The 24,771-nt window shown below is 38.0% G+C and overlaps 1 protein-coding gene and 1 pseudogene across 2 annotated transcripts; both read right to left on the bottom strand.

The window, feature by feature from the left end:
• Positions 1-7,856: 7,856 nt before the first annotated feature.
• On the bottom strand, positions 7,857-18,432 carry LOC149174300 (calmodulin-binding protein 60 D-like; annotated as a pseudogene). Its single transcript, XR_016257922.1, has 8 exons — positions 17,748-18,432; positions 17,511-17,577; positions 14,676-14,728; positions 13,693-14,192; positions 9,891-10,051; positions 9,589-9,785; positions 9,314-9,476; positions 7,857-9,202 (listed from the first exon to the last, which is right to left on the bottom strand). The product of XR_016257922.1 is annotated as a calmodulin-binding protein 60 D-like (transcript).
• A 4,910-nt stretch (positions 18,433-23,342) lies between these two features.
• On the bottom strand, positions 23,343-24,554 carry LOC149174299 (uncharacterized). Its single transcript, XM_089420795.1, has one exon. The coding sequence runs from the start codon at positions 24,552-24,554 to the stop codon at positions 23,343-23,345; it is 1,212 nt and encodes a 403-aa protein (XP_089276921.1).
• Between the last annotated feature and the right edge of the window lie 217 nt (positions 24,555-24,771).

The raw sequence follows: 24,771 nt of genomic DNA, 5'->3' as shown, positions 1-24,771 counted from the left end.
ACAAGTGTAAATTAAGACATCAGCTTGAAGAAAATATGAATTTAATTGAGGTGAAAACTAAGTGAAGTTATCTAAATGCTACAGCTTCTGTGACAACCTAATATGTAAATGCCTATCCCTACTGATCAAACATCCAGGGTGGTATTGGAAATGAATTTTGTGCTACAACCAATTGTATTCGGAGGGACAAAGGTGTGGACAGTTGCAAGAAAACAGAGACACAATAGGGCATTGAAAAACAGGTCTTGTTCTGCTTGTGTTAATACACAATTAAAAAGCATGTGTTGTTCAGCCAATGGATTATACAAATTGCTTAAATGCCTTTGCTTCTGAAGCTCTCTCATAGCCTTTTTCCAATCTCCTTTTATGCTTTTCAGACACTCTACTACTCTCTCCGTTCTTTCTATAGAAACTTTTGTTGTTTCTAATACCTATTCTTCTCTTTCTCAAGCCTATCCTACTCTTTTTATTGTTTTGGCAGCCAAACTAGCGGCTTGTTTTTTTATCATTTGTTCCTTCTGTTTCACTTCTGCCAAGTCTATTTTCTTTCTTATGCCTAAGCAAAACGTTTTAATATGCTTATCGAAGCAAATGGTTGTGAGTGCTAACCAATCAAGGTGAATCGCGATGAAGTTTTCTTCATTGTGTACCTTGTTAATTTTTAGGAATTTGGATAGAAACCTCTTACACCCACTAGCTTCTGCAAGTTGATCAATGGGATCATCTGCCATCATCTATATCCAACTCTGTACCTTGCTCCTGTTCATCTTCTTCTTTGATTTCTGCACAGTAACCTACGATGCATTGGTTGTCCACATTTAGAGGCAACAAAGCCATAGCCAAACTCTGATCCTCTTTGCCGCTGATTTCCTGTTGTTTGAGATTGATCGTGCTTTGTTGAAGCCAATCTGAACCACTGGAAACAATTGCCATTGTAAATTGTGTGCTTCCTAGATCCTAATTGCTCGAGGTTCCCGTGATTAATTATTGTTGTCTCTTTACTTCCTCCCTTGGTGTTAGCCCTGAAATAGTCATGGCTATGAGTAATATAGTTAATACATGTAATAAGAGTGACGATGTATTACCGGCATCATGTAATAATTACGCGCAATAACGTAATTGGCATATGTAAGTTATATCAGATATGCTGGTGAACCATTTCCAACATAGCGTCATATAATTTGTCGCATCATTGGTATAAAGAGGTCCCATACAAACTTTGTTGATATATAAGGTTTGGTTTGTGATTAGTGCACGAGGCAGTGTAAGAAGTTCAATGCATAGACTTTTTGCCAGCTCAATTGTTTGTAATACCAATGTAGCTTCCATGACCATGAAAATAGCCTGTTAGTTAGAAAAAACACCAAATCCCTATGGTACATACTCTGCAAATGGTATAGCCAGTTTCCCCTCCATCATCCAAGCCTTAAAATTGAGCACCCAACAGGCTCTCGGCTCACAATGCTTAATGTTTTTCTTCAAAGCCTTGCTTCCATCGAGTAGATTATGCCTTCGAATGCGTTGGCCTATTGCATTTACGCAAAACAAGTTTTTATCCACTCCCTACCTTTTGGATTCCCCTTGGGAACATTTCTTCTCCCTTTGCTGGGCAGAAATTGCATGCTATAACTCCTCTAAACCTATAAACTAGTATCATCACAGTTCCAAACACGATGTTGTTGATATGGCTAATTTCTATAAACTTGTGAAAATGTTGTCATAGTACTATGTCACTACTGCAAGCCGTAAATTAACTGCCCTATCATTGTGAACTCCTTGTCAGGAGAATAAGATCTGGGGTGCATTATCTTAAACCAACCCACTAGGATTTTCCAAAGAAGCCACACTTTAGAGTTGTATATTTTTCAGTTAATCAGGTTACAAATTCCTTAACCTATAAATTCTAACATTGCCCTCAACCATTTCCTTGCAACCCACACAATTCATTTTTTTTTACCCATTTTTTCCACCGTTTGACAATCTCTTCTTTTTTCACCTAGTCAAATGATTGGAACCTTTTTCTGTGTGTGAGAGCCCATTTAGACCAATAGTGCACATTGGCAATTTCTCTTAACTGTTTCTATCCACAAAGTAACCATTAAAATTCTGGGTTATCAATGTCTTTCAACATGTCTTCTTTAGACCATCCTCTAATGTTGGCTAGGATAATTTTCTTACTTGAACAGATCCTTAGACTGCAACTTGAGGAGGGCTTTTTGTGATCAGGCACATGTGCCTGCTATGCATTTGTCTAGAAAGGCATTCGTGGTTTCCCATTTGGACGATTGGTGCCATGGCTGGGTTCCCCTTTCATCTTTGTCCTGATTGTCACATTATGGTAGGTGTTTAGTTGACCCACAATGGGTCCTCTCTACTAATTAGGATCTCTCTAGGGATTTGCACACTAGTTGGGGTGTGTGTTAGTTGGTGTGATGGTTGATTTCCCCTTTTATCTTTGTTCCCATTAATCACATTATGGTAGGTGTTTGGTTGAACCATTTGGGTCCCCTCCTTTGCTAATTAAGATCCCTCTAAGGTTTTGAGCATTAGTTGTGGATCCTCCCTTGGGTCCCTAGTTGTCCCTAATTTGTTAGGGCATGTTCTTTGAGGTGATTACTTGGTCAATCTTTACCAAAACTTAAGTGGTGTTGGTGTGGAAACAAATCGTTACCTTATGTAAGAATATTGTGCCTATTTTCCATGCTTTGCATGTTCCTATCGTACAAAAGAGGTTCATTTGGGAAATATCTTTTGTTTTACCTACTCATGTGCACTCCAATGAGTCAAAAGTCATGTTTAGTTTTCTTGGAACGACCGCCTACTCGGTATTTAGTGCAACAACTACAAATGTCTCTAAAAGTGCCCCAAATCTATAAATGTCGCTCCATAGTTGTGTATTAAAGGTATTTGATATGGTTTCCTTGTCTATGTCGAAAGTTAGTGCTTTCAACTTCGCTTTCAAGATATCTTTCAAAGATGAATGGCTTGGACATTGATCATCGAATCCATTGTCCTCTATAGCTTTCGAGATCTAGGGACCTAGCCTACTTCGAGTTGACTAGGTTGGGATAGGAGAGTCCAAACAATTAAGTTACAACTCACCATCTATTGCATATGGAAAATTCCTCATTCATCATCCTAGCAGAGTTCGAGGGCCCCATCCTTTGCCCTTTGAGGCCATCTTTATTCTCATTTCCTTCACATAGTGCGAACCCAAGGAGACTCTACATTTTATAGAGATAGGTAACCCTATCTAGCTCTCTTACTTCAAGTTGATTGGGGTGGGATAGGGAGAGTCCAAATCATTATGTTACAACTTATCATCCTTTACATAATGACAATTCCTCAATCATAATCCTGGTGGAGTATGAGGACCTCATCCTTTGCACTTTGAGGCCATCTTTGGACTCATCTCCTTCTTTCACAGAGTTCAAACCCTAGGAGAATCTACATTCTATAAAGATAGGTAGCTTTACCTAGTTCTGTACTCTTTCGAGGATATTGATTCCATAGGTCCCCTAGACTAAGTCATTGCTAGTTTTTGGAGGATTTTTGTGGTACATGCATAGACTTGGAGGCACACTCTTAGGATCTCCCTTTGTCATGTAGAGTTGGCTCCCATCATCATTGAGTCAAGACATATAACCACATCCCACGCTTAGAGAAGACTTGCCAACCATGTCACTTATAGGAGACTGAGTTGGAGGAGCCACCTTTTTTTAGATGTTTGATAATTTATGAGATCAGAGGGCAGTAACATTCTCTTTGCTATTGCTCAGGAGGTTCCCTCTCCACCTTTTCCCACTTTCCGAGGGAGGTTTTAAGGCATGAGGGAGTTTTGAGGCACATACCATGGAACTCATGCAGTTTCCCCCCCCTCCCTGATACCACCAAGAGGATCAATCACTTCTTCCCTTTGTCATGTTTGTTAATGGAAGCATACAACATGTGGAGGTCCTAATAACTTCAGACACTAGATCTGTGAGACCTCGGGTTTCTTCTTGACACCCTTTGATGGGTTGATCAACATCCACAAGACTCTTGAGGAACTTCATTATAGATCCCTCTACGCTAGTAGTCTAAGTTGGACTAGGAAGTCCTAGGCTTGGACTCACTCAGAGCACTTTTCCCTAGGTCTTCCCTAGAACTACGTTACCGGATCCGCTGGGGGCATGCGGTGATACCTCGGATCCCCGAATCCGAAACGGGTACGGTACAGATACGGTGGGATCCGTACGGTCACTTAACAAAATGTTCATCACGCAGTTCAGTTGGGTTTCAATCTCAGTTTGGTTTCTATATAAATCTTTGTGTAGGTATCGCTATCGTATTGTTTATTTCGGCTTTCAAAACGGAATCCAGACCATGCGTTTCACAATCTCTATTCCCTTCCTCGAATTTATTTTTACTTTTTAATTAATACTTTATATGAATTTACATTATCCCGGATTACATGTCTTTAATGATTTTATCGTGGTAATTGCTAGCTCCATGTAAAATTAAAATTTATTAAATTAATTGAACTTTAAATAACTAATTAATCATTATGCAGGAGAATACGTCTATGTATTAATTTATTAATTTTTGCTATGTATTATTATTAATTTATGATATGTATTAATACCATTTCCACAGGTGCTCAAAAAACATAATCACTAAAGTGTGGGTTTAAATATTAAAAAAAAAATATAAATAAAATTTAAATATGGTAGGCCGTGGGCCGTAAACCATATAGTATATTAATAATATTTTGTAAGTTATAAATAAAAATTAAAAATATTTTATGTTTATAACTTTATGTTTATAATTTTATTTTAATAATTACAATTTATATCAATTATTTAATACGTGTATTGTTTTTTTTTATTAATATTTAAATTTTATATGTTTATTAGTTTTAAATTTTAAATTATGTATTTATATAATATTAATAATTTAATTAGTTATTTATTTATATTTAAATTTTAAAATTATTTATTATAAAATAATAATTTAGATTTTATATTTTTTTTAATTAAAAAATATTTATGTTTATAACTTTATGTTTATAATTTTTTTTAAAAATTACAATTTATATCAATTATTTAATATGTGTTTTGTTTTTTTTTATTAATATTAAATTTTATATGTTTATTAGTTTTTAAAATTTTTAAATTATGTATATATATAATATTAATAATTTAATTAGTTATTTATTTAAATTTAAATTTTAAAATTATTTATTATAAAATAATAATTTAGAATTTTATATTTTTTTTTTAATTTTATTTTGCCTTGTACCACTTTAGAATTTTGTTTTGAGAATGACATTTTTATTAATTTATATTTGGTTATCACGCAGGTGTGATAAACATGGAACCATTACAACATGAATCTAGTGAAGGAATAAATGTCAATAAAGATCCAAGATTCATGAATGGTTTTGATTTTAAACATCAAATGTATTTTTAAAATTTTTTAAAAATATTATTTTATATTTTTGTACTCACCATATCCGGATCCTGGCTTTTCAAAAATCCAACGGATCCGTATCCGTATCCGTATCCGGATCCGGATCCGTATCCGTAGTCTGGTAACTTAGCCTAGCAATTGACTTTACATTCATAGATTCTTACCTTCAACCTTAGATGTTAGGAGTGAAGGACCTCAATAGTCTTGGGTTCCCACCATAATTACACAACCAGGCCTCCTTGCCCCCAAATACTCTCCACATAACATTATCAACTATTTCATTAAATTAACTATTCATGGTGATTGATGACTCAAATGGAAGCAACCTTTCTCTTTGTTCATTTTTCCTTTGGCCCCAACATTCTTTGAGTCTTGACATCTGCATTGTATCCTCAACATGGTTTTATATTTGTATCATTGGTTTTTCTATGTACTAATTAGTTAGCTCTCTCTGTGTTTAGTAGAGTAGTGATAGGAGTTGCTTTCACACTCCCATTGTGTATTCACATTCATTGTATTCCCATTGCCCAACTTTGTGGTCACATGTTGGACATTAATCATAATATCTTACCTTTCTCCTACATCAAAACTTAGTGGAATTGCTAGCTCTTTTGCAATCTTGTAATCTCCTTTTAGCTTCCATGCTCTTGAGCCTGCTGGAATTTGTTCTCTATCTGGCACTCTTCTGTTTGGAGGCCGCTATAGGAGGTAATTTATTCTCCGTTTGGAATAGATCTTCCTTGTCTGATTTTGCTGACTTGATTGAGGTGTTTGGTTCTATGACTGTCTACATCCGATCATCCAATCTCTTCTACTCTTGGGAACTTGTCTGCTTTTGCTGATTGATTGAGGTGTTGGAATCATCCAATCTCTTCTACTCTAGGGAACTTCATCGCAAAGTTTGTAGAGGGTACATAGTTAATCATCCTTTCGTATATTTGATTTATATTTTAAGTTGTATGCTTGGCTTTTTTGTTGCTTGTTTCGTTTCATCTAGACATATCATATCCTAGTTTGTTTTACAATATAAAGAGCACTGTACAGGTATGTAGAGGAGGCAGTAACCCTCTCTTGCTTGCTTCTTGATTGTTCTTTTCCTCTAAGCCCTTGTAGCCTTCTTCTTTTGTTGTAGATCTAGTACAGATTAGAGTTCAATTATAGATCATGTCTAGTTAAGGGCTTTTGCCCAACTAGGTTAAACAAACGCTAGATTCCCTTCCTGGTTGCCAGATCACAAGACGGATTTGGGTTATCTAATAATGTTTGCTGCTTGCTCTTAGCATCGGGTAGAAACGAGGGTTTAATTAGGCTGCCATTCTGCCCTTCATTGAGTGTTGGCGGTGACTAGCAGGCACAGTGGGATTTAACAATGCAATAATGCTGAGTTTTGCAATTGACTATTAGTCAATTACAGTAGATAGGTGATATTATTTAGTATGATTGTTGCAAAATTTGTAATTATGAACAAAATAAGACAAATTGTCTGTTGAGTGATTGTTTTTCTGGATTTGTACATGTTGCCTGCATGGTTTGAAGTGGAATGCTCATTATGTTTGTTGTTAGGATCTATTTCTTGTTGATCCAAGGGTTGAGATTTGGTTTTGATTGATCCATGTCTGTTGCATTTGTTATTTTTTCTGCTGTCTCACTCAGAAATTGTTATGCATTTAATGAATTGTTCTTGTATCGTTGCTTTGCTCTGCTGTTCAGATATTGGTGTGTATTTAATGAGTTGTTTTTTTGTTTGTTGTAATTGCAGCCTTTCAGAAATAGTTGATTATACAGATAGAGTAGCAGTCTGACACTGCATTCATATTTATATAGGTGGGCACTGGTGGCAGATTATGGATCTGGAGATGTTATTAGAGATGACGGTTGCTAAATTTTCTCTAGAAGTGACTAATTCATCCTGGTTTGATGGAACTTCTTGAGATATGAGAATGCCCAGAATAACCTTTTTATTTACATTGATGTATCTGTTACATGAGATTTTTGGGCTGAGGTTCATGTACTCTTGCAAACTGGGAGCGGGAATAATATTTCAGATTTTGAATATTTAAGTGAATTTTTTTTCCATTTTATGTTAAAAGTTGTTTTGTTAGTGGTAATTTAATGGTTTTTATATCCCAGGAGTTAGATACCCCCCCAAAAAGGGGTTTCCCTTATATAAAAAGAATACTGTTAGGTTTCCTTTTCTTCATAATTATTTATCTGCTTTAACACTTTGGAATTAATACCATGATAGTTGTTACTTCTTAAATTATGCAATGCACAACAGGACAGAAGGTTATCAACTACAAAAGGTTCATAAGCATGTCAACGACCATCAATATAGCCTGATGACCATCAATGGAAAGGAAAGCAGAAAACTGGACAGTTGGCAAATTATTTGCCTACTTTCACACTTTGGAAGTAATACTGTAATATGTTATTAAACTACGGAATGCACAAAGAAACTGAAGATCATCAAGTACGAAAGGATCAAAAGAATGCTGAGGATGATTTCATGAACTGGATGATAAATAGGCAGCTAGCTTGAAGAATATCAATAGAAAGCATAGGAGAAAACTGGATGGTTTATTTGGAATACAACATGCAATCAAAACCTGAACCTATGGATACAGTAGAAGTGAAAACAAAACTATTTACTAAATTTGATTGGCATAAAATGCCCTTCTGAGATTTAGTACTTTACAACTGCAGCCACATATGAATCCCCCACAATACAGCCAGACCAAAATTATTCTGGAAGCTGGCTTTTAAGTGCAAAACCCCAAGACCCTGGGTTGATGTGACAACATTCTCTCCCACTCCAGCACTAGCATTGCTGGCAGTTTCAGTACCATGTTTCATGGTCCCTCTCTATCTTGTGGTTGCCATCTATATGATGTCTGTAACTGCAATCTACTACAGTGGCATATCTCTATGTTGGATTCTGTTCTGCATTAATATACTGTTACTGATAAATTCTATGTATTTGTGATGGCTATTGTGGTATCATTGACAATTCATGGATACTACAACTGCACAGGCACCTTCATATTATTAAGTCAATCCTCCTCCAATTCTTCTAATATTGCTCTTTTTGCAGCAGCCACCTTTCTAACAGTAATTCCCCATTTTAGTGCTGCTTTCAGTTTCAACCAGCCTATATAGGCTTTTCCGTGCAAACGATCCATGGCAATATTGATTGGACGTGATGTTGAAGGAAGATTTGCAAAACTGAAGCTTTGATCCCCTTGCGTGTTAGGAAAGAAGTTATAGATATGATCCACTGTGCCCCCATTGATACCAGGAAACCAGTTTTGCATCACTTGAAAATCGTCACCATATGTAACTCTATATTGCACATCAGTTGTCAATTCATTGCTTGAGTTTGTGTGGTAATATCTTGGCCCTTCACGGGGCTCCCTAGCCCACTCATTTCTGATAACAATACTGTCAGCCTCTTCTACAGTTTGATTCTTAATGCCATTCCTCTGTATGTGCAAATTGGGATTTGGAGTTGAGTAAGCCATGGAAAGGGGATATACAAGCTCTTGCTGTGAACCAGCAATTAAGGATGACTCTGCAGGATGGGTTACTATACTCTGCTGTGTAAAACCTGTTCCCACTGGAGATGTTACTATGTTCACATTATCACCACCAGGATGATACCAATCACTATTAACCTCTTTTGCTGTCTGTTGATGGCTCATTAACATGTTACCCATCATCTGTGACTTGTGATCCAACTGTGCTCCATTCCCATCTGCAGAAAATGCATAATAGTTAATATTTTATAGGGAAAATGGTATATACTCTAAATATTAGAGGCATATCAAGCAGTGGCTGACACAGCAAATTATTTTCAAGGAGTTACCTTGCTCTTGAAGTATCTGAAAGTTGGGATCTTGAGGAACTCCAGTATGACTATTTTGCATTGTTAAAGAATGAGATGCATTACTGATCAGGAATTCATCGTCCAGTTCACGCATTTCATTCCAATGTTGATATGCATGTTTTACCATTCTTTCTACAAAAGACTGCAAAGTAGTATTTTATAATAGTTGCACGGTCAGACCAAAGGATTGAGCAGTCTCTGAGGATATGTCCAATATTCCTTCTTTAAATGAAGAGATTTAAGAGAGAAATTACCTTTTGAGTTCCAGAAAGTTCATCCTAGTAATGGTTTGTGCCTCTGTAAGAACAAATGCTAGTTCAAATATGACATTGAAGACAAGACTGATATTGTTTGGGCTCTGGTACACGTAACGTTTGTTATTCAGTGTGCATGTCCTTGCATGATCCACTGTTCCTTCCCACATCTTGGCTGACATCCCATTGCCAAGAATCTGCATGGTTTTAGATAAAAATGTCAACATTCAGATCTGTCTTCTGCGTTTTCAGAATAAGATATCAGAAAATATATAAATGCAAACAGAGGCCAGTATCTTTACTTGGCGAAGTCGCAGGCGATCTGTCACATATAACCTTAAGAAATCCTGCACTGTGTTGATTCCTTCAGCACTTAGCCTCTTGTGGAAAGCACCATCCTTGCCAACTCTGTCTAGACGCCATACTTCATCATCCAGAGCTGGTGGATAATGCTTTTTATACACTGCAAGTAAGAAAATAAAGGCCGTTCAATAAATCTATTTCTAGCCATCTAGAAGAAGAAAAATTCAATGGCTACAAGATCCATCTATCCTGAAGCAAATTTCTCTTTGACAGTCTGTCATACAGGCAACAAACTATATACTGAATAAGTAATACAATACTGATTTCAATAATTCATACCTCTATCTAGTTGCAATAAAATTGTTTTAGGAGATGTGTTATTGGAGCATAGTACAACCACAAACTTTCTACATTTTGGCCTTTTTTCTGGGCTTATTTTCTGATTAATTTGGTCTGAAATCCAGTAAGAATTTGTTGGAATTGCATATTTGAGTTGTCCAGTCTGTACAATGTCCAAGAGGTTTTCAGGATGCTGAATCAATTTATGCATTAAAAAATGCAATTCATGTAACAAAAAACTGTGATCTCACCAAATGGATTCCAATGAAAGGGGCCAAAACATAGAACATTTAGACTCTGCCATGTAATTGCCTTTCACCAGTTCATTTTCTTAATGTATTATATACTTTGACAAGCAACCATTTCACAATGGATGATTATTTAAGACAAGCATGGAGGGGGTCTCATACTGGACAATAATAAAGATTCTTTTATCAGTAATTTGGGCAAAGCTTAATCAAATCATGTAACCTATTAAGATACCAAACTAATTTAAGAATCCTATTTGAATATATCTTACAAAAGTGGATTGGATTATTATAATTTATGACTGGAAGATGGGGAAAACAATCTCTATTATGAGTTCTTAGAGTTTTAGGGTTATCCCTGCAAAATAGGAAAAATGCTCAATGTAATCTGTGAATGTTTTCATTGATTCTGATGAAAAATTAGTGCTTAATAATTATATTGAAATAGAAGAAAAGTCAACAGTTGGCATAAATTAGTCAGAACTGCAAACCTAAAACTATAACTGCACCATAGCCCTGAGGGTTAGGTCAATTGGTCGAGGTCCTGTTGTTAAAGCACCTTTCCATTGGGAGATCACGGGGTCAATTCTCCTCGATGCCCTCAGGTTTAGGCTCTGATTAGTTTGGCTGGCGGGATGAGAACTATAACTGCACCGATCAAAATTTTCAAGTGTTGGTATAAAAAAGTTATACTCAATGATCTCATAAAAATACAAGGTTAATTTCAGTTCAAATAAATTTTGGCTAATCCAATTCTATTTATAGGTTAATACTAGTCTCCATCTGTATTGATCGTATGTGTATGTAATTTTTGAAGAACCAACAAGTCCATTCCAGTCAAACCCACTAACTGATTGCAGTCCTTGTTGAATCACGGCATTTTCAGAGTTAGCAAGGTGTTAATTGTTCATGCTCATATGCTTATTGTCTTCCCTAGGGCCCGATTTCAAGGAAGCAACAACATTCCCCTTCTCTACCTATTTAGAGAATTTAATTAGTTTGAGTTTATTGAAACTATTGCTGGCTATATAGGGAAGGGCAGTTTCACAAAGTATATCCTGCAGTAGCAGTACGGAAGACCATAGATGACAGTACACCCTGGAAAAACACCAACCAGTTGCCTCCTGGCAAGTTTAGTATCACAAAGTCAATCCTGCAGTAGCAGTAGAGGAGACCATAGAAGACAGTACACCCTGGAAAAATACCTACCAGTTGCCTCCTGGCAAGCTTGGTAAGAACTAAACGACAAGAACTTCAAGCTATAAGAGAAATAGTTAAAAACAATGCCTTCTAAACTTATGTCCAAACAACAGTTCTTCAAAAACATAAAAGTCCAGTACTTTTATTTCGTGAATCTAGTTACTGTATTTATTATTATTGGATAAACTGACTGAGAAAATTGAAACTTTTCTTCAAGTGAAAATCAGACCAACATTAAACCATGTCATGATATGAAGAAATAACAACCTAAAAAAAAGGCAGGGTGTAATTCTTCTTTTTTATATCACGTGTCTTCTTCCTTTCAAGATTACCAAAAGACTGATTTCACAGTTGTAACTTGTAATAAGTTGACCAGGAATTGGATATTTAGTGCTCTCATTTACTGGTCCCAGTGAAGACACCTAATGGCTCTAAACTGACTGCTATGTAAATGCAGAGAAGATGAATTGCCTGTGGCAATTTAAAATAGCCTTTCTAACATTCAGTTTTCCCAAAGTGCACCAAGCAAACAGCAAGCTGAAAATAAAACTTAGCTTAAAATTGACAATATCTATCGTAAATTATCACATTTAAAGTGCCTCTAAATCAAGAGAAGGGCGGAAAACATATTATCTTGTTTAAAATTAGGGCTACGCTTCAACCGATAGCACGTCCGTGATAAATTCAGAGGCACGACCGTGTATTTGGCTCAGTTGATTTTTATTTCTGGGTGGATGATAAACACCCACGTCACAATACATTCAAACGTGCGTGTGTGGGTGGGTGGTAAGTCGCAGAGGTTGCGGAGCAGAGTTCGGGGGGGGGGGGGTTTGAGAGGTGTGAAACCCAGGGAGTTGAGTATGCCTTATGATTATTTCGCTTTTGGATCTGTGGGCTTTAGCATGTGAACAGGCAATTGGGAGGAATCCAGGGGTAAAATTAGTATATTAAATCTTTCTTCTAAAATCTGTGCTAAATAAATTTTGAAACAAATAGGAATTTTATCAGAATGCACATTCCCCTTTGAAGAAAAGAGCTGTCTCTTTTACAGGATCTACAAAGTGTTTGTCTTCTAGCTGTATACTGTAAAAGCCTGGATTGCATTATATTGATGTATATTAAATGTTATTCTTAAATCAGCGCTAAAATTGAAACAAGAAGGAAATTTTATTCGAATATACATCCCCTCTGAAGGAAAGAACTGCCAACTTTACAGGATCTAAAAAATGTTTGCCCTCTAGTTGTAACTGTAAAAGCCTGGATTGCATTGTGTTGATCTGCTATGGAAAAGCATACAATATATGGAAATCAAATCAGTTTGAATGAATAAAAATAATGTCTACAACTAACAAAATTAAAATAGGTCAAGTTTATTATTCATTAAGGTCTAGCTTGATCAATTAAGAGCTTGGATTGCGTTGTGTTGATCTGCTTAGGGAAAGCTTATGATGTGTGGAAATCAAAGCAATTTAACCTTAATTAAAGTAATGTCCAAAACTAACAAAACTTAAATAGGTCAAGGTTTATTCTTCATTAAATCTATCTTGATCAACGAATGTACCGGCTAAGTTCAAATGGCAAGATTTGTCACTCCGAGACATCCAGAAATACCGACTCCAAGGTTGTAAAAGGGTCTGTAACAACCTTTCCTCCTAAAAGCACTTCGCATGACTGGTTTTCATTATTAACAACAAAATTATGCTGCAGATTTAAAAGTGAAAATGATAAAGAAACATGCAAGACAGGTTTCCTGAGAATAATAGTGTATAGATGGATTGCGAGAGGTAAGGGCAAGATCATTCAGTGGGTTATTGAGGATTTGAATTTGACAATCAGTATATACTATATACTATAACAGAAGAAGTGGAGTCAGTGTCAACTGCAAGATGTCACGTTTTTAGCACATTTTTGACTATGGATGGGGGTAGGCTCAATAAATTCAAGAGACTGATCTAAGCAACTGTTTCAAGGAAATTGAAAATAGAAATCTTGACATCAGGGATGAGAAACTTACATTCTCCGCGATGATCTTTAACCGTGAAGCCTTCTGTCTTTGCTTCTCTTATCCTGATTCCATCATAACTCCCCCCTACAACTCTGGCCCCAAGTTTAAATTTACGGCTCCTTATCCAGCTGGAATTATCAGTAAAGGTTAATTCTCCAAGGGTTCCAGTCCCATCTTTCAAAGAAATCAGCAGATCACCAGTAAGAAGTGGTCGTTTTCCCTCCCTCTCTCGAACCACATGATTATCAAATTCCTCTGCTGTCCAACCTTCCTCATCAGTAGGTACAAAGTCACCCTCAAGAACAACAATTTCCACTTTCTGGGAAGCCTCAGGTCCTGTTGTGATCATTTTCCCTGTAGAAGCATCTTCAAGCACTATTTGAATAGGGCAACTTTGCTCCCCTTCTACTTTACTCCCAGTAAAAATAGGAAGATTAAGCTTATTCACAAACTTTAGCCTCAAGTTTCTTGATTGATCAGAACTTTCTATTTGATTTGCAGTGCTAGACCTGCAATAAAGAAATGATCACAGGATGTAAATTACATAGCACATAGGGTTAAAAAAGATTACATAAAAGAATCCCGTCTTAACCAGGTTTCCTATTGTTGGATACATAGATTGGTCCATGTGGTTTACAATTTTTGTGTGTATAAGCAATAGTAGACCTACAATAAATAAATGATTAGAAGATGTAAATTACAAGGCACACATGGTAAACAAAGGTTAGTTAAAAGAATCCTGTGTTAACCAGGCTTCCTATTGTTGGTTATATAGATAGGTCTATGTGGCTTTAGGAGTTATGTGAGTCTAAGCAATATGACTCCCCAAATATACCCTACATCCACTTGTTGGAAGATGAAAGCCCTATCTCCAAACATTTCCACCAACATCAACAGCATGCAGTAAACTATGCCTCAATTACTTTTTAAAGACATGGTTAAGATGCATTTCAGGAAAGAGATGGTGAAGAATGTTTTTGTATATGCCTCACCTTAGTTTCGCGGGAACAAGTCTTGCCACTGCTCGCTCAATCTCCTCTGATACCTAAATAACAAGTTATATAGAACCATCTCAATAATCTTCACACCAAAATTGCATGCTAAATTATATCTTGCTTTTTCGAATTACTTTCATTAAATTTTACTCCTGCACCACTCTTTTTTTTCCACACACTGCAGGCCAGTGGTCTCTTTTAGCCCATGTATCCTTGGTCAAGTAATAGAATTTCATACAGTAGCTGTGAATCAGAACGACATTTCTCATGAAGTCACTAAAAAGTAAAGTCGTTAATTTCGATTTCAAATATAAATCACCATCTTTTTCCTTATATTAAGGTCTGTAATTTCTAGCTATATTCACATATTGCTCAAGCAACACCCATTTCAGCGTATTCTTTGTTGCCGACATTGCTAATGGAACAATTTTACTTTAAACATGTGGCTGGAAATCACAATTAGCTCCAATTCACAATAATGATAAATTTTAATTCCACACTTCATTTCCATAATTTTTATTTCGAGGTAGTGGAAGCCAGAAGCACCAGTTAATAATAACACTGACAGAAATTTATTCAATCTCTTCCCAAAATTACAGCTATTCTTCTCTTCCTTCTGACAGATCCTAACAAAAAGTTGATTTAACATTAATATAAGATTTTGAATTTTAAAATAAAAATAATTCAAGTGGCCAAATTAGGACACAAAAACAGTAACCAACTCTTTGCAAAAACAATGCCCCTCTAAGGAGTATTTATAGTATGTTGACTACTGACTTAGAATTAGATGTACTTTTCCATCTTTTACACCAGACTCTACACGTAAGATAAAAGTCTATGAACTGCTTGTTTCGAATACTTTGATAAGTTAAGGGTTTGTGACATAAACCAGAAGAATTTGGAAACATAGTCAGCTGTTAAAGAAGGGGCTAACAAGTTTATTTAGAGCCCCCAAGGTTGCACAATCCAGAGTGTTGGGAATGACAATTGCCATTAGACCAAAATCTGCAGGTGTTAGTCAATGATTGCATCGCCAGAGATAAGGATCCACAAGAGATGGTTAGTCCATGTCACGAAACACACGGGGAGCGTTGGTTTATCCAATGTCCAATAGTCTCCCCTCCAACGCGAACCAGGTGTGTATCATACTCGTGACTTATGCTCTGATACCACTTGTTAGGAATCACAATTGCCATTAGACCAAAACCTGCAGGTGTTAGTCAACGATCGCATCGCTAGAGATACAGATCCACGAGAGGTGGTTAGTCCATGTCACAAAACACACGTGGAGCGTTGGTTTATCCAATGTCCAAACACAGAGTCCCGAAAAATGTACATAATCATGCCAATGATCTTAGTAAAGTACATTTGAAATTGTAAAACGTAGATCAAATTTTATTCGAAGGATCAGTTTTGAAGTCGTAGAGTGGGGAATTAGAGCCTCAATCATACAGGGAGTTTGGCCTGGATTGCTTTCTTGCATAACAGCTGAAAGTCTCAAAACGGGCCAAAACAATCATATTCAGGCCAGTGCCACAGGAATTGGTTATATAAAAAATTTGCTTATAGTCATGATACCTTTTCAGCCATTGCTTTTGTATCTACCAGTTTCTATTGTTACAGAAAAATGTGAGGCATGATGGATTAGATTTTCACTTTCATAAAGCTTTATCATTCCAAAAATACGAGAGGTTAATGCACTTCAAGGCTAGACTTTACTGATCCAGATCCAGAGTGCTATGTCACATATTAATATTCAGTATCAGCGAAATCCTGAAAAAGCAAGCCAAGAAAGCAACTAATGAGAGCATAGAAAAAAGGAGGAAACCTGGGTTCAATATGCTTCCCTACATATTTGTCAGCATGGGTGAGTAGCGTTGGTAGGCGTCCTGGATTCTCATGGATGAGACCAATGTTCAAACCCCATGAAGGTCAATGTTGTAATTACCGTGTTAATATGGTAAAGGGTTCATAGTACATACTGACCAGAAGCAAGTCAGACTAGGGAGCAACTCACGGCTTATTTGCTGTCCAGAGACTCCAACTCGCAGTTTGATGGAAAAACAGGTAAACTTTAAATATAAATACCAAAAAATGCACAGCCTTCAAAGCTGAATGCCAAAAAGGAAAAGGAAAACCCTCAAGTTTTTGTCCAGTCCCAGTGAAACTCTTACGTCTCTGGCCTCGGCAAGTCATTCACTGAGCCAAGATTTCCAACATCATGATGAATTATACTGAATCAAGTCTTATTTGATAGCTATTTCATGCAGCAAGTTTTACCTTTCCAACAATAACATAAATTGTAATTACTTAACAATGTTCATGGCCATGTTCTCTTCTACCCATCAAATTTACTATCCGAGTAATAATACAAAAATATAATCAAGTTATACTTATGATGAAGGGCTTTAGTTTCATTCGCCACAATTCTAACAAAGAGTGAATAGTCTACACTGTTCAGGGGGTGTAATGGGTATTAACAGAAAATTTAACTCATTCCCGAAATTTTTAACAAAGACTGAATAGCCTACACTGCTCAGGGGTATATATTGGGTATTAACAGAAAATGTTTATTTCATTTCCAACATACATTCCTCAGGGGTATATTGGGTATTAACAGAAAATTTAATTCATTCCCCACATTTTTAACAAAGACTGAATAGTCTACACTGCTCAGGGGCATATTCGGTATTAACAGAAAATGTTTATTTCATTTCCAACATTCTTTAACAGATAGTGAGTAGTATCCACTGATCAGGGGTTTTATTGGGTATTAACAGAAAATTAATTCACCACAAAGCCCCAAATATAAAAAGAGGGATTCCAACTTACCACTCGTCGAATGAGGGGCTCTAAAAGCTTCTGCAAGTTCTGTATCTTCATAGCATCTGCTATTATACTGCAATAGCAAAATCCAGAGCCCATTGTCAAATTGGACTTCTCAAACAAGCCCTCCATTATTTCCCCCTCGTGAAAAAAACATTTTTCTCAGTATACTACAGCGATGCATTAAAAGCAAAGATAAAAAGAAGTGAAAAAGAACAAAAAAGAAAAAAATCCCCTGCTTACCTGGCAAAGCTAGGGAGTCGTCTAGGGCGTTTCTGCTCTGGAGAAGCAACATCAGAGTCCTCACTCTCTAAATCTCGTTTTGGGGCCATTTTTGGATCTCAAAGAACTTCACCACTAAAGATTTGCAGATGAACCCAAATATAACTAATTCAAAATGTTCAAAGCACTATATCAATTATATGGATTCTTGGGCAACTTAAGATTTTGATTTTGAACTGGGGAAGGGGCAATTCTATGCTCAACCAAGTTCTCACTTTGGCAGTGGCCACTGACTGACGAATGGTGGCTGTAGAAAAGGCACAAACTCAAAAAGCAAAAGCACCCAATTTGACCCCCGCCTTGCAGACTGCAAAAACTACTTGCACACAAGCTTAAGAAGCCGCAAAGCCAACGAACAAATCCCAACTGCCTCAAAAATTCCCACACAGACAGCACTGAAGACCGACTCTGTAAAATAATAGCAGCAGAGGCGGCTTGTAACACTGTTGGAGATACGGACACAGGCATGTCCCAGGAAGTTTCAGCTCGTCAGCCCGCAACAGACTATGAAGTGCGAGGAAGATGCGTGGATATTGGGCAGAAGTTTCCAGGTTATGATGAATGCAGTGGTCTATTGAAGACGCGTGGGGGTCAGAGAAAAGAGCAGTTTCAGTCTCGATACATGCGCAGGCCGAGTATCAACAGTTACCAGTAGTAATTCAAACATTTTGACGGGGATCTGCCCAATTTCAGTCATGTGCACATTTACTTGCAAAATCCAAATGGGGATGGAGATTTCTTGCAATTAAAAAAAAGTCTAACTCTTACGGTCAAACCCTGTCGACGTCCGAAACCATACAGTCGTTGACTTTGATTAACGCGTTTTGATAAATCCAGGTTTATCGTATTTTGTTTACCGTTTTTCTCGTACATTTTTTGAGTGTGTAAGCAGTGTTGGGATTTCCCGGCATCCTTACCTACGTGTCAAACTTTTTGTTTTTCTTGAAAGTATTGTGTTTTTGTATTTTGGGTCACTTACTGGTTTTGTTATTATCCTTGCAACCAATGAAACGATGTCTGTTACCCTCCATGAATTTGTGATGGAGGCAGACTCTTTAAAAATGTAGTGACTAATAATGTGGAGATCTTACTCACTATTGGAAATGGAGGTCAATGAAGATATGTACCAAAAGTAGAGTTTGTGATGGAGGCGAATTCCTTAAAATGTAGTGACTAATAATGTGGATATCTTACTCACAATTGGAAATGGAGGTCAATGAAGATATGGACCCAAAGTAAATTGTTGTGGGTTGTATTGCGAGAGTATTAAGCAAATGCTTTGAGATACAAGCTTATAAGTTTTTATGGTAATATGGTTGAGATGTTGGTGGCTATTTGTCTATTTCACTTGGATTTCTTTCAGTTTTTCAGTTTCCTTAATTGTAGCACAATTTATTATTTTTGGCATTTTTTTGGGTCTTGAACTTTCGGCCCTGTTTTGAAGTGTCATAAACTACGTTTTTTGGAAAACTTGGGCAAACATGAGTTTTCGATTGATGTTTGTCATTCGAAAGTTGTAGTCCTCAGATAGATCTTTCTGGTGAGGTATTGAGCACGTCAAACAGAAATGTATGCTAAATTACGACCCGGGAAGTTGATGTATAGTTTTGTGCATGTCAAACGGAAATACCCAAACTATGCATTGAATTATTTTTTATATTTTTGGTTTTTATAATCTCATCATAAATTGTAATTGATTTGATTGAGCTGAAAGACTCATTCTAGAGAGTGTGAAGACGACGTGTAAGTATGTCCGTCCCTCTAAAAATAAATATATAATATTTTCTAAATGAAAAAGCAATGCCAGCTATGATAAAAAAGAAAAAAAATATGTTATGCATATTTAATTAGTTGCCAATATGCCTTGATATAATTTCTTTTTTTAGACAAATTTCGGTTGCTATATATTGATCTGAAAAAAGGAAGAGGCAGTTCGCCATACATATAGTGCTTCCTGAGCATTCTGGATCCAAGGAATTACAAAAAGGGTCTCTTCCTTGATCCTTGTTCTAGTATTCCTGCCTCTGAGGCTTCTTATACTACTATAAATCCTTACATACTGCAAACACCAAAATTTACAACTACATAGCATAATTAATCTATCTCTATATGACTGATCTTCCTTGCTGTGGACGCTTCTGGGTATGGGTCTGGCTCATTCTGTTTTGCACTAGAAGAGGAAGGAGCATCCTTGAACTTTTTGTCCATCATGAACTTGAGGACAGTTATCGATTCTTCTGCATGGCTGCACCTATTGGCCAAGTTGCTGAACTGCTCATGTAAGGAATTGACTCTGTGTAGGAAAAGATTGATCTCTGCCCGATACTTCTCATTGAGAATTCTGTACTGATCTTCCAGTCTTGTTTCCAGACTTCGAACTTGATCCTCCAGGGCCCGCTGTTGTGCTCGCAACTCCTCGAACTCTGCCTGAAGATCTCTGCAGTGGAAGCAATCTTCTGGACGATCCATTGACGCTGGATAATTCCTGTCTGCGCTGCCGGCCTCTTTAGCGCGGGACCTCTGAGCTCTCCACTTACAACAGGCTACAACCACAGCTCGCGCAGGGTTGTTGTGATTCTGCTGAGCGCTATGGTAGCTACCTCGGGCTGCTTGGAGATAGGCGGAAGCGATGATATTCTGATGCTCGTGGACACAAGCTTTCTCTATGAATTGAAGGGTCATGCCACCCAGGATATATATAGAGTCCATTCGCAGGCTGTGAGGGCGGGAAGATGCCCATCTACGTCTCCCAGTACTCCACCAAATGGTCAAATGCATATCTTGAACTGCGTATGAGATCTGTCTGCTAGGACGATTTTCTCCTGAACTTCTCTTGATTCCCATGCGCTGAATCGATCTCCCAATCTTATTTCTGATCCAAATCCTGCCTACCTTACCTGTTCTGTCATCTGCACTGATTACTTGTCTGTTGTCATTGATTCTGTCATCTGAGGTACACCTGCTGTTGACTAGATATTGAATATTCATGGTAACGGTTGGAAAGAGGTATTATTGTTACAACTCAAGCTACCCTTGGAGCGCTCGCATGCCCTGTTGGCATACTTATCAGCCTCCTTGTTCAGTCCACGTAGGATGTGGTAGTATATGACCTCTTCCATTGAAGCGTGAAGGGTCTGATTCCTATGATTTATCTGCTGTAGAAGGATATTCGGCGTGGTCTGCCTCTGCGCCATAAGCCTAATAATTATTGCTGAGTCCCCAAACACTATTGCCTTCTTTATCCCTAACTTTAACAGCTGTGTGAGGCCCTGATACAATGCCAATCCCTCTGCCCTGTTGTTGGAGATCTCTCCCAGCCCCCATTCAAATTGAAGTATTCTTTCTCCATTAGCATTGCAAATTAGACCCCCTGCACCGGCTTGGCCCGGGTTCGATTACAGCCTTTCTCCTGGAAGACCTTTCCATTTCTTGCCAACCAGATGCGCCATAAGAGGGTTAGAGGTATGGTATTCCATATCCTTTGCGTCAATTTACTCCTTTTCTCTTTCCATGGACAGTTCTTCCTCCATTTGTGAATCGTTTCTGCAATAGTTGCCTGAGGCTCCCAGGGAGCATCCCCAATTGAGGCCATCTTTCTCCAGCATTCATCAGCCACCGGACAATCTATAAACAGGTGTTGTATTGTTTCCTCTGATCTACAGCAGTTTGGACATCTGGATGGCCCCATTATGCCTCTTTTCTTTAAATTTTCCGCTGTTAGTGTTTTCCCTTTCAGGAGCAGCCAAATGAAAAATTTGACTTTGGGGGGTGCTTCTGCTCTCCATACCAGTTTCCATTGGTTCCATATGTCCTGTGGGAAGTTGCTGTCACATAAAAGTTGATGACCAGCTTTAGCCGTGTATTGAGTTCTGGTTGGATCCCAACGGTATCCATCTTGCTTACCTTCTTGGATCGGAGCTTTGCTGTGTAGGAGATTCTTTAGGGCAGTGAGACTAGTGTCTAGCTCTCTGGGGTGATCCGGGAATTTCCAACCTATCCATGCTTGAGAGTGATTGTCCCATTGTGATATTTGAGCCAAGTACAATATTCCTTTACCATTGAGCCAATTTATGGCAGGGATTGCCTCCATTTTTGATCCAATGGGATGCTGCCCTAGAATTCTGTCTGTGGAGAAATTGATGCTGCTCCCCCCTCCTGGGACCTTTGAAATATTCTGAGACATAAAGGATATGGCCTTCTTGCAGAGTTGCCAAATTTTTGTACTATCTCTGTTGGGTATATTAGTCTCCAGGAGTTGTTGCCTTGTGCTATTCAAGTATTTTGCTTCTAAAACCTTCTTCCACCATGCTGTGGGCCCTGTGATCATTCTCCATATTATTTTAGCTCCAAGAGCTAAATTTAGCAGTTTTGGTGATCTTATTCCTAATCCTCCTTTTTCCTGAGACTGAATGACATTCTTCCAACTTACAAGATTGAATTTTCTTTTTTCCGTTTTCCCTCCTTGCCAAAGAAAATGCCTGAGGGCTCTTTCCATTTTCTGATGGAAAACAGCAGGAGCTTGGTATAAAGAGAAACGGTATATGGGAAGAGAGGCCAAACCTGATTTTAGAAGAACAAGTCGTCCTGCTGGGTTCAGCCACATGGTGCCCCATTGTTGGATTTTTCTCTTTATTTTGTCAAGGATTTCGTTCCAGGTATCAGCTTTCAGCGGTCCCATACTTACTGGCATCCCTAAGTAGGAGAAGTGGTTCCAGACTAGTTTGCAGGAGACTCCAAATATACTTGCAATGCTATGGATGGTATGATTTGATGTGTTCCAACCATATATACAACTTTTTAACTGATTGACCTTCCCTCCTGAGTAATCCATGAATTGGTCTAAGATCTTCTTAAAGCGCCTTGCTATAGTGATGGACGCTCCTCCTATTAGGAGGGTATCATCTGCAAATTGAGAGTGGTTGATGTTCTTTGTTCCTTGCTCAAATTTGATGCCAGTGATTAGACCTATTCTCCGGTTGAAGTCCAGGGTTTGACTGAGTGACTCGGCCATGAGGATAAACAAGTAAGGAGACAGGGGACAGCCTTGTCTAAGGCCTCGAGAGGATTGGAATGCAGCACACGGCCTCCCGTTAATCAGAGGGGAGATCCAGGGGTCCGATATACAAGCTTTGATCATTGTGATGAAGGAGGAGTCAAATCCCATTTTGTGAAGGACAACAAACAGAAAGGAATGCCTAACCCTATCAAAAGCATTGGCAAGATCCAGCTTTAGGACAAACCCTTTCTCCTTTCTGCTTAAGCTTGAGTGGATGGCCTCTTGCACAAGAAGGATGGAGTCTGTAATGTGCCTATTGGGGAGAAAGCCCCCTTGATTTTCTGAGATCAGGGAAGAGAGGTGTGGCTTAAGCCTGGATGACAGAATTTTTGATATTATTTTGTATGCTGAGTTGCATAAAGATATTGGCCGAAATCTTGAAAAAGTGGAAGGTCTATTCTCTTTAGGAATTAAGGCTAGATAGGTAGAGTTGGTAAATCCCCCATTTTGCCTTTCTTTAGAACCCAACGTATCATCTTTAAGAGATCTTTTTTGATCATCTACCAATACTCTCTATAAAAACTGATTGGAAACCCATCAGGTCCTGGAGCTTTAGCTGGGTGTAGACTCCAAATTGCTTTTTGGATTTCTTCTTCTTCTACTTCTTTTATGAGACTGCTGTTCATTTCTTGTGTGGCTCCTTTAGACAGGTGCTGTAGCATACTTGAGTAATCCTCCTCATCTTTATCCTCAGTCAGAAGGTTTTTGAAGTGTTTGGTGGCTGCTTCCTTTATAGAGTCCTGAGTATTGTAGCTGTTCCCTTCATTGTCCCTAATTGTGCTCACAGTATTTCTGGCCTTTCGAACTGTAGCCTGCTTATGAAAATAAGAAGTGTTTTTATCTCCCTCCTGCAACCAGAGCTGCCTTGATTTCAATCTCCATTTTGTTTCTTCATCCCTTATAGTTTGTCTCAGCTGAGAGTATAGTCTTGTTTCTTGCTCTTTGGCTTGCTGGGACAGCCCAAAGGCTTCAATGCTTTGCTGCACTTCCTCTAGATCTTGCTTAATTTTCTTTTTGTTCACCTCGGGCTCTTGGTAATTGTTCTTTGCCCAATTTTTTAAAGCCTGTCTTACTCTCTTTAATTTTGTCTCCCAAATATAAGTTGGGGAGCCTTCTACGTGTTGGATCCAAGCCTGCCGCACCACATCTTTTGCTGCAGGGGAACGATTCCAAATGGAACAGTATTTGAAAGGAAGAGGTCCTAGCTGACATTGACTATGAAGAGTGAGTGTTATTGGATAGTGATCAGAGGCGGAAACATTGAGAATATTTGACTGACCTGTAGTGAAGGTGGACAGATATGCTATACTTATAAGGAATCTGTCAAGACGCTCCATGATATTGCCGGCTCCTATTCTTCTGTTACTCCAGGTGTACCTACGGTTTTTGGGCCTGATATCGACAAGGTCTTGCTCCTGCATAATGCTCTCAAGTCGATTTCTGAAAGGATCTGGGATGAAATTTCCCCCTCTTTTTTCGTTAGCGTGCATTACCAGATTTAAGTCTCCTGCTATAATGAGATTGTTGTCCTGCTCTTCTTCTATACTTGCTTCCAATGTGTTCCAACACACTTCTTTCTCTCTGTACTGATTCAGAGCATATATGTTGTAAATTGTTACCTTTGAGCCACCTGTTTTGCTTTCTAGATTGACACGGATCCAGTTCTGATGTATTCTGGTGGAGTCACAGTTCCATTTATTACTATCCCACATAGTTAGAATGCCGCCTGAGGCTCCTCTTGCTTCGCTTGCACATCCACTGTAACGCTTTTGCTGACTTATAACTCTATTAATTTCTGATTGATCTTGCTTTGTTTCTTGGATAAGAACGATTTCAGGGTTTTCACTTTGAATTAAGTCCTTGAGGGCTACTATCTTGGAGGGGTGCCCTAGTCCCCTACAGTTCCAGGATAGTATTTTCATCATGATT

The sequence above is a fragment of the Pinus tabuliformis genome, chromosome 4_1 (genome assembly GCF_031772625.1).
Source record: "Pinus tabuliformis cultivar Carrire ecotype Pingquan chromosome 4_1, CPIR1, whole genome shotgun sequence".
In the NCBI taxonomy this organism is placed as follows: Eukaryota; Viridiplantae; Streptophyta; class Pinopsida; order Pinales; family Pinaceae; genus Pinus; species Pinus tabuliformis.
This window is presented reverse-complemented; position numbering and strand designations above follow the sequence as displayed.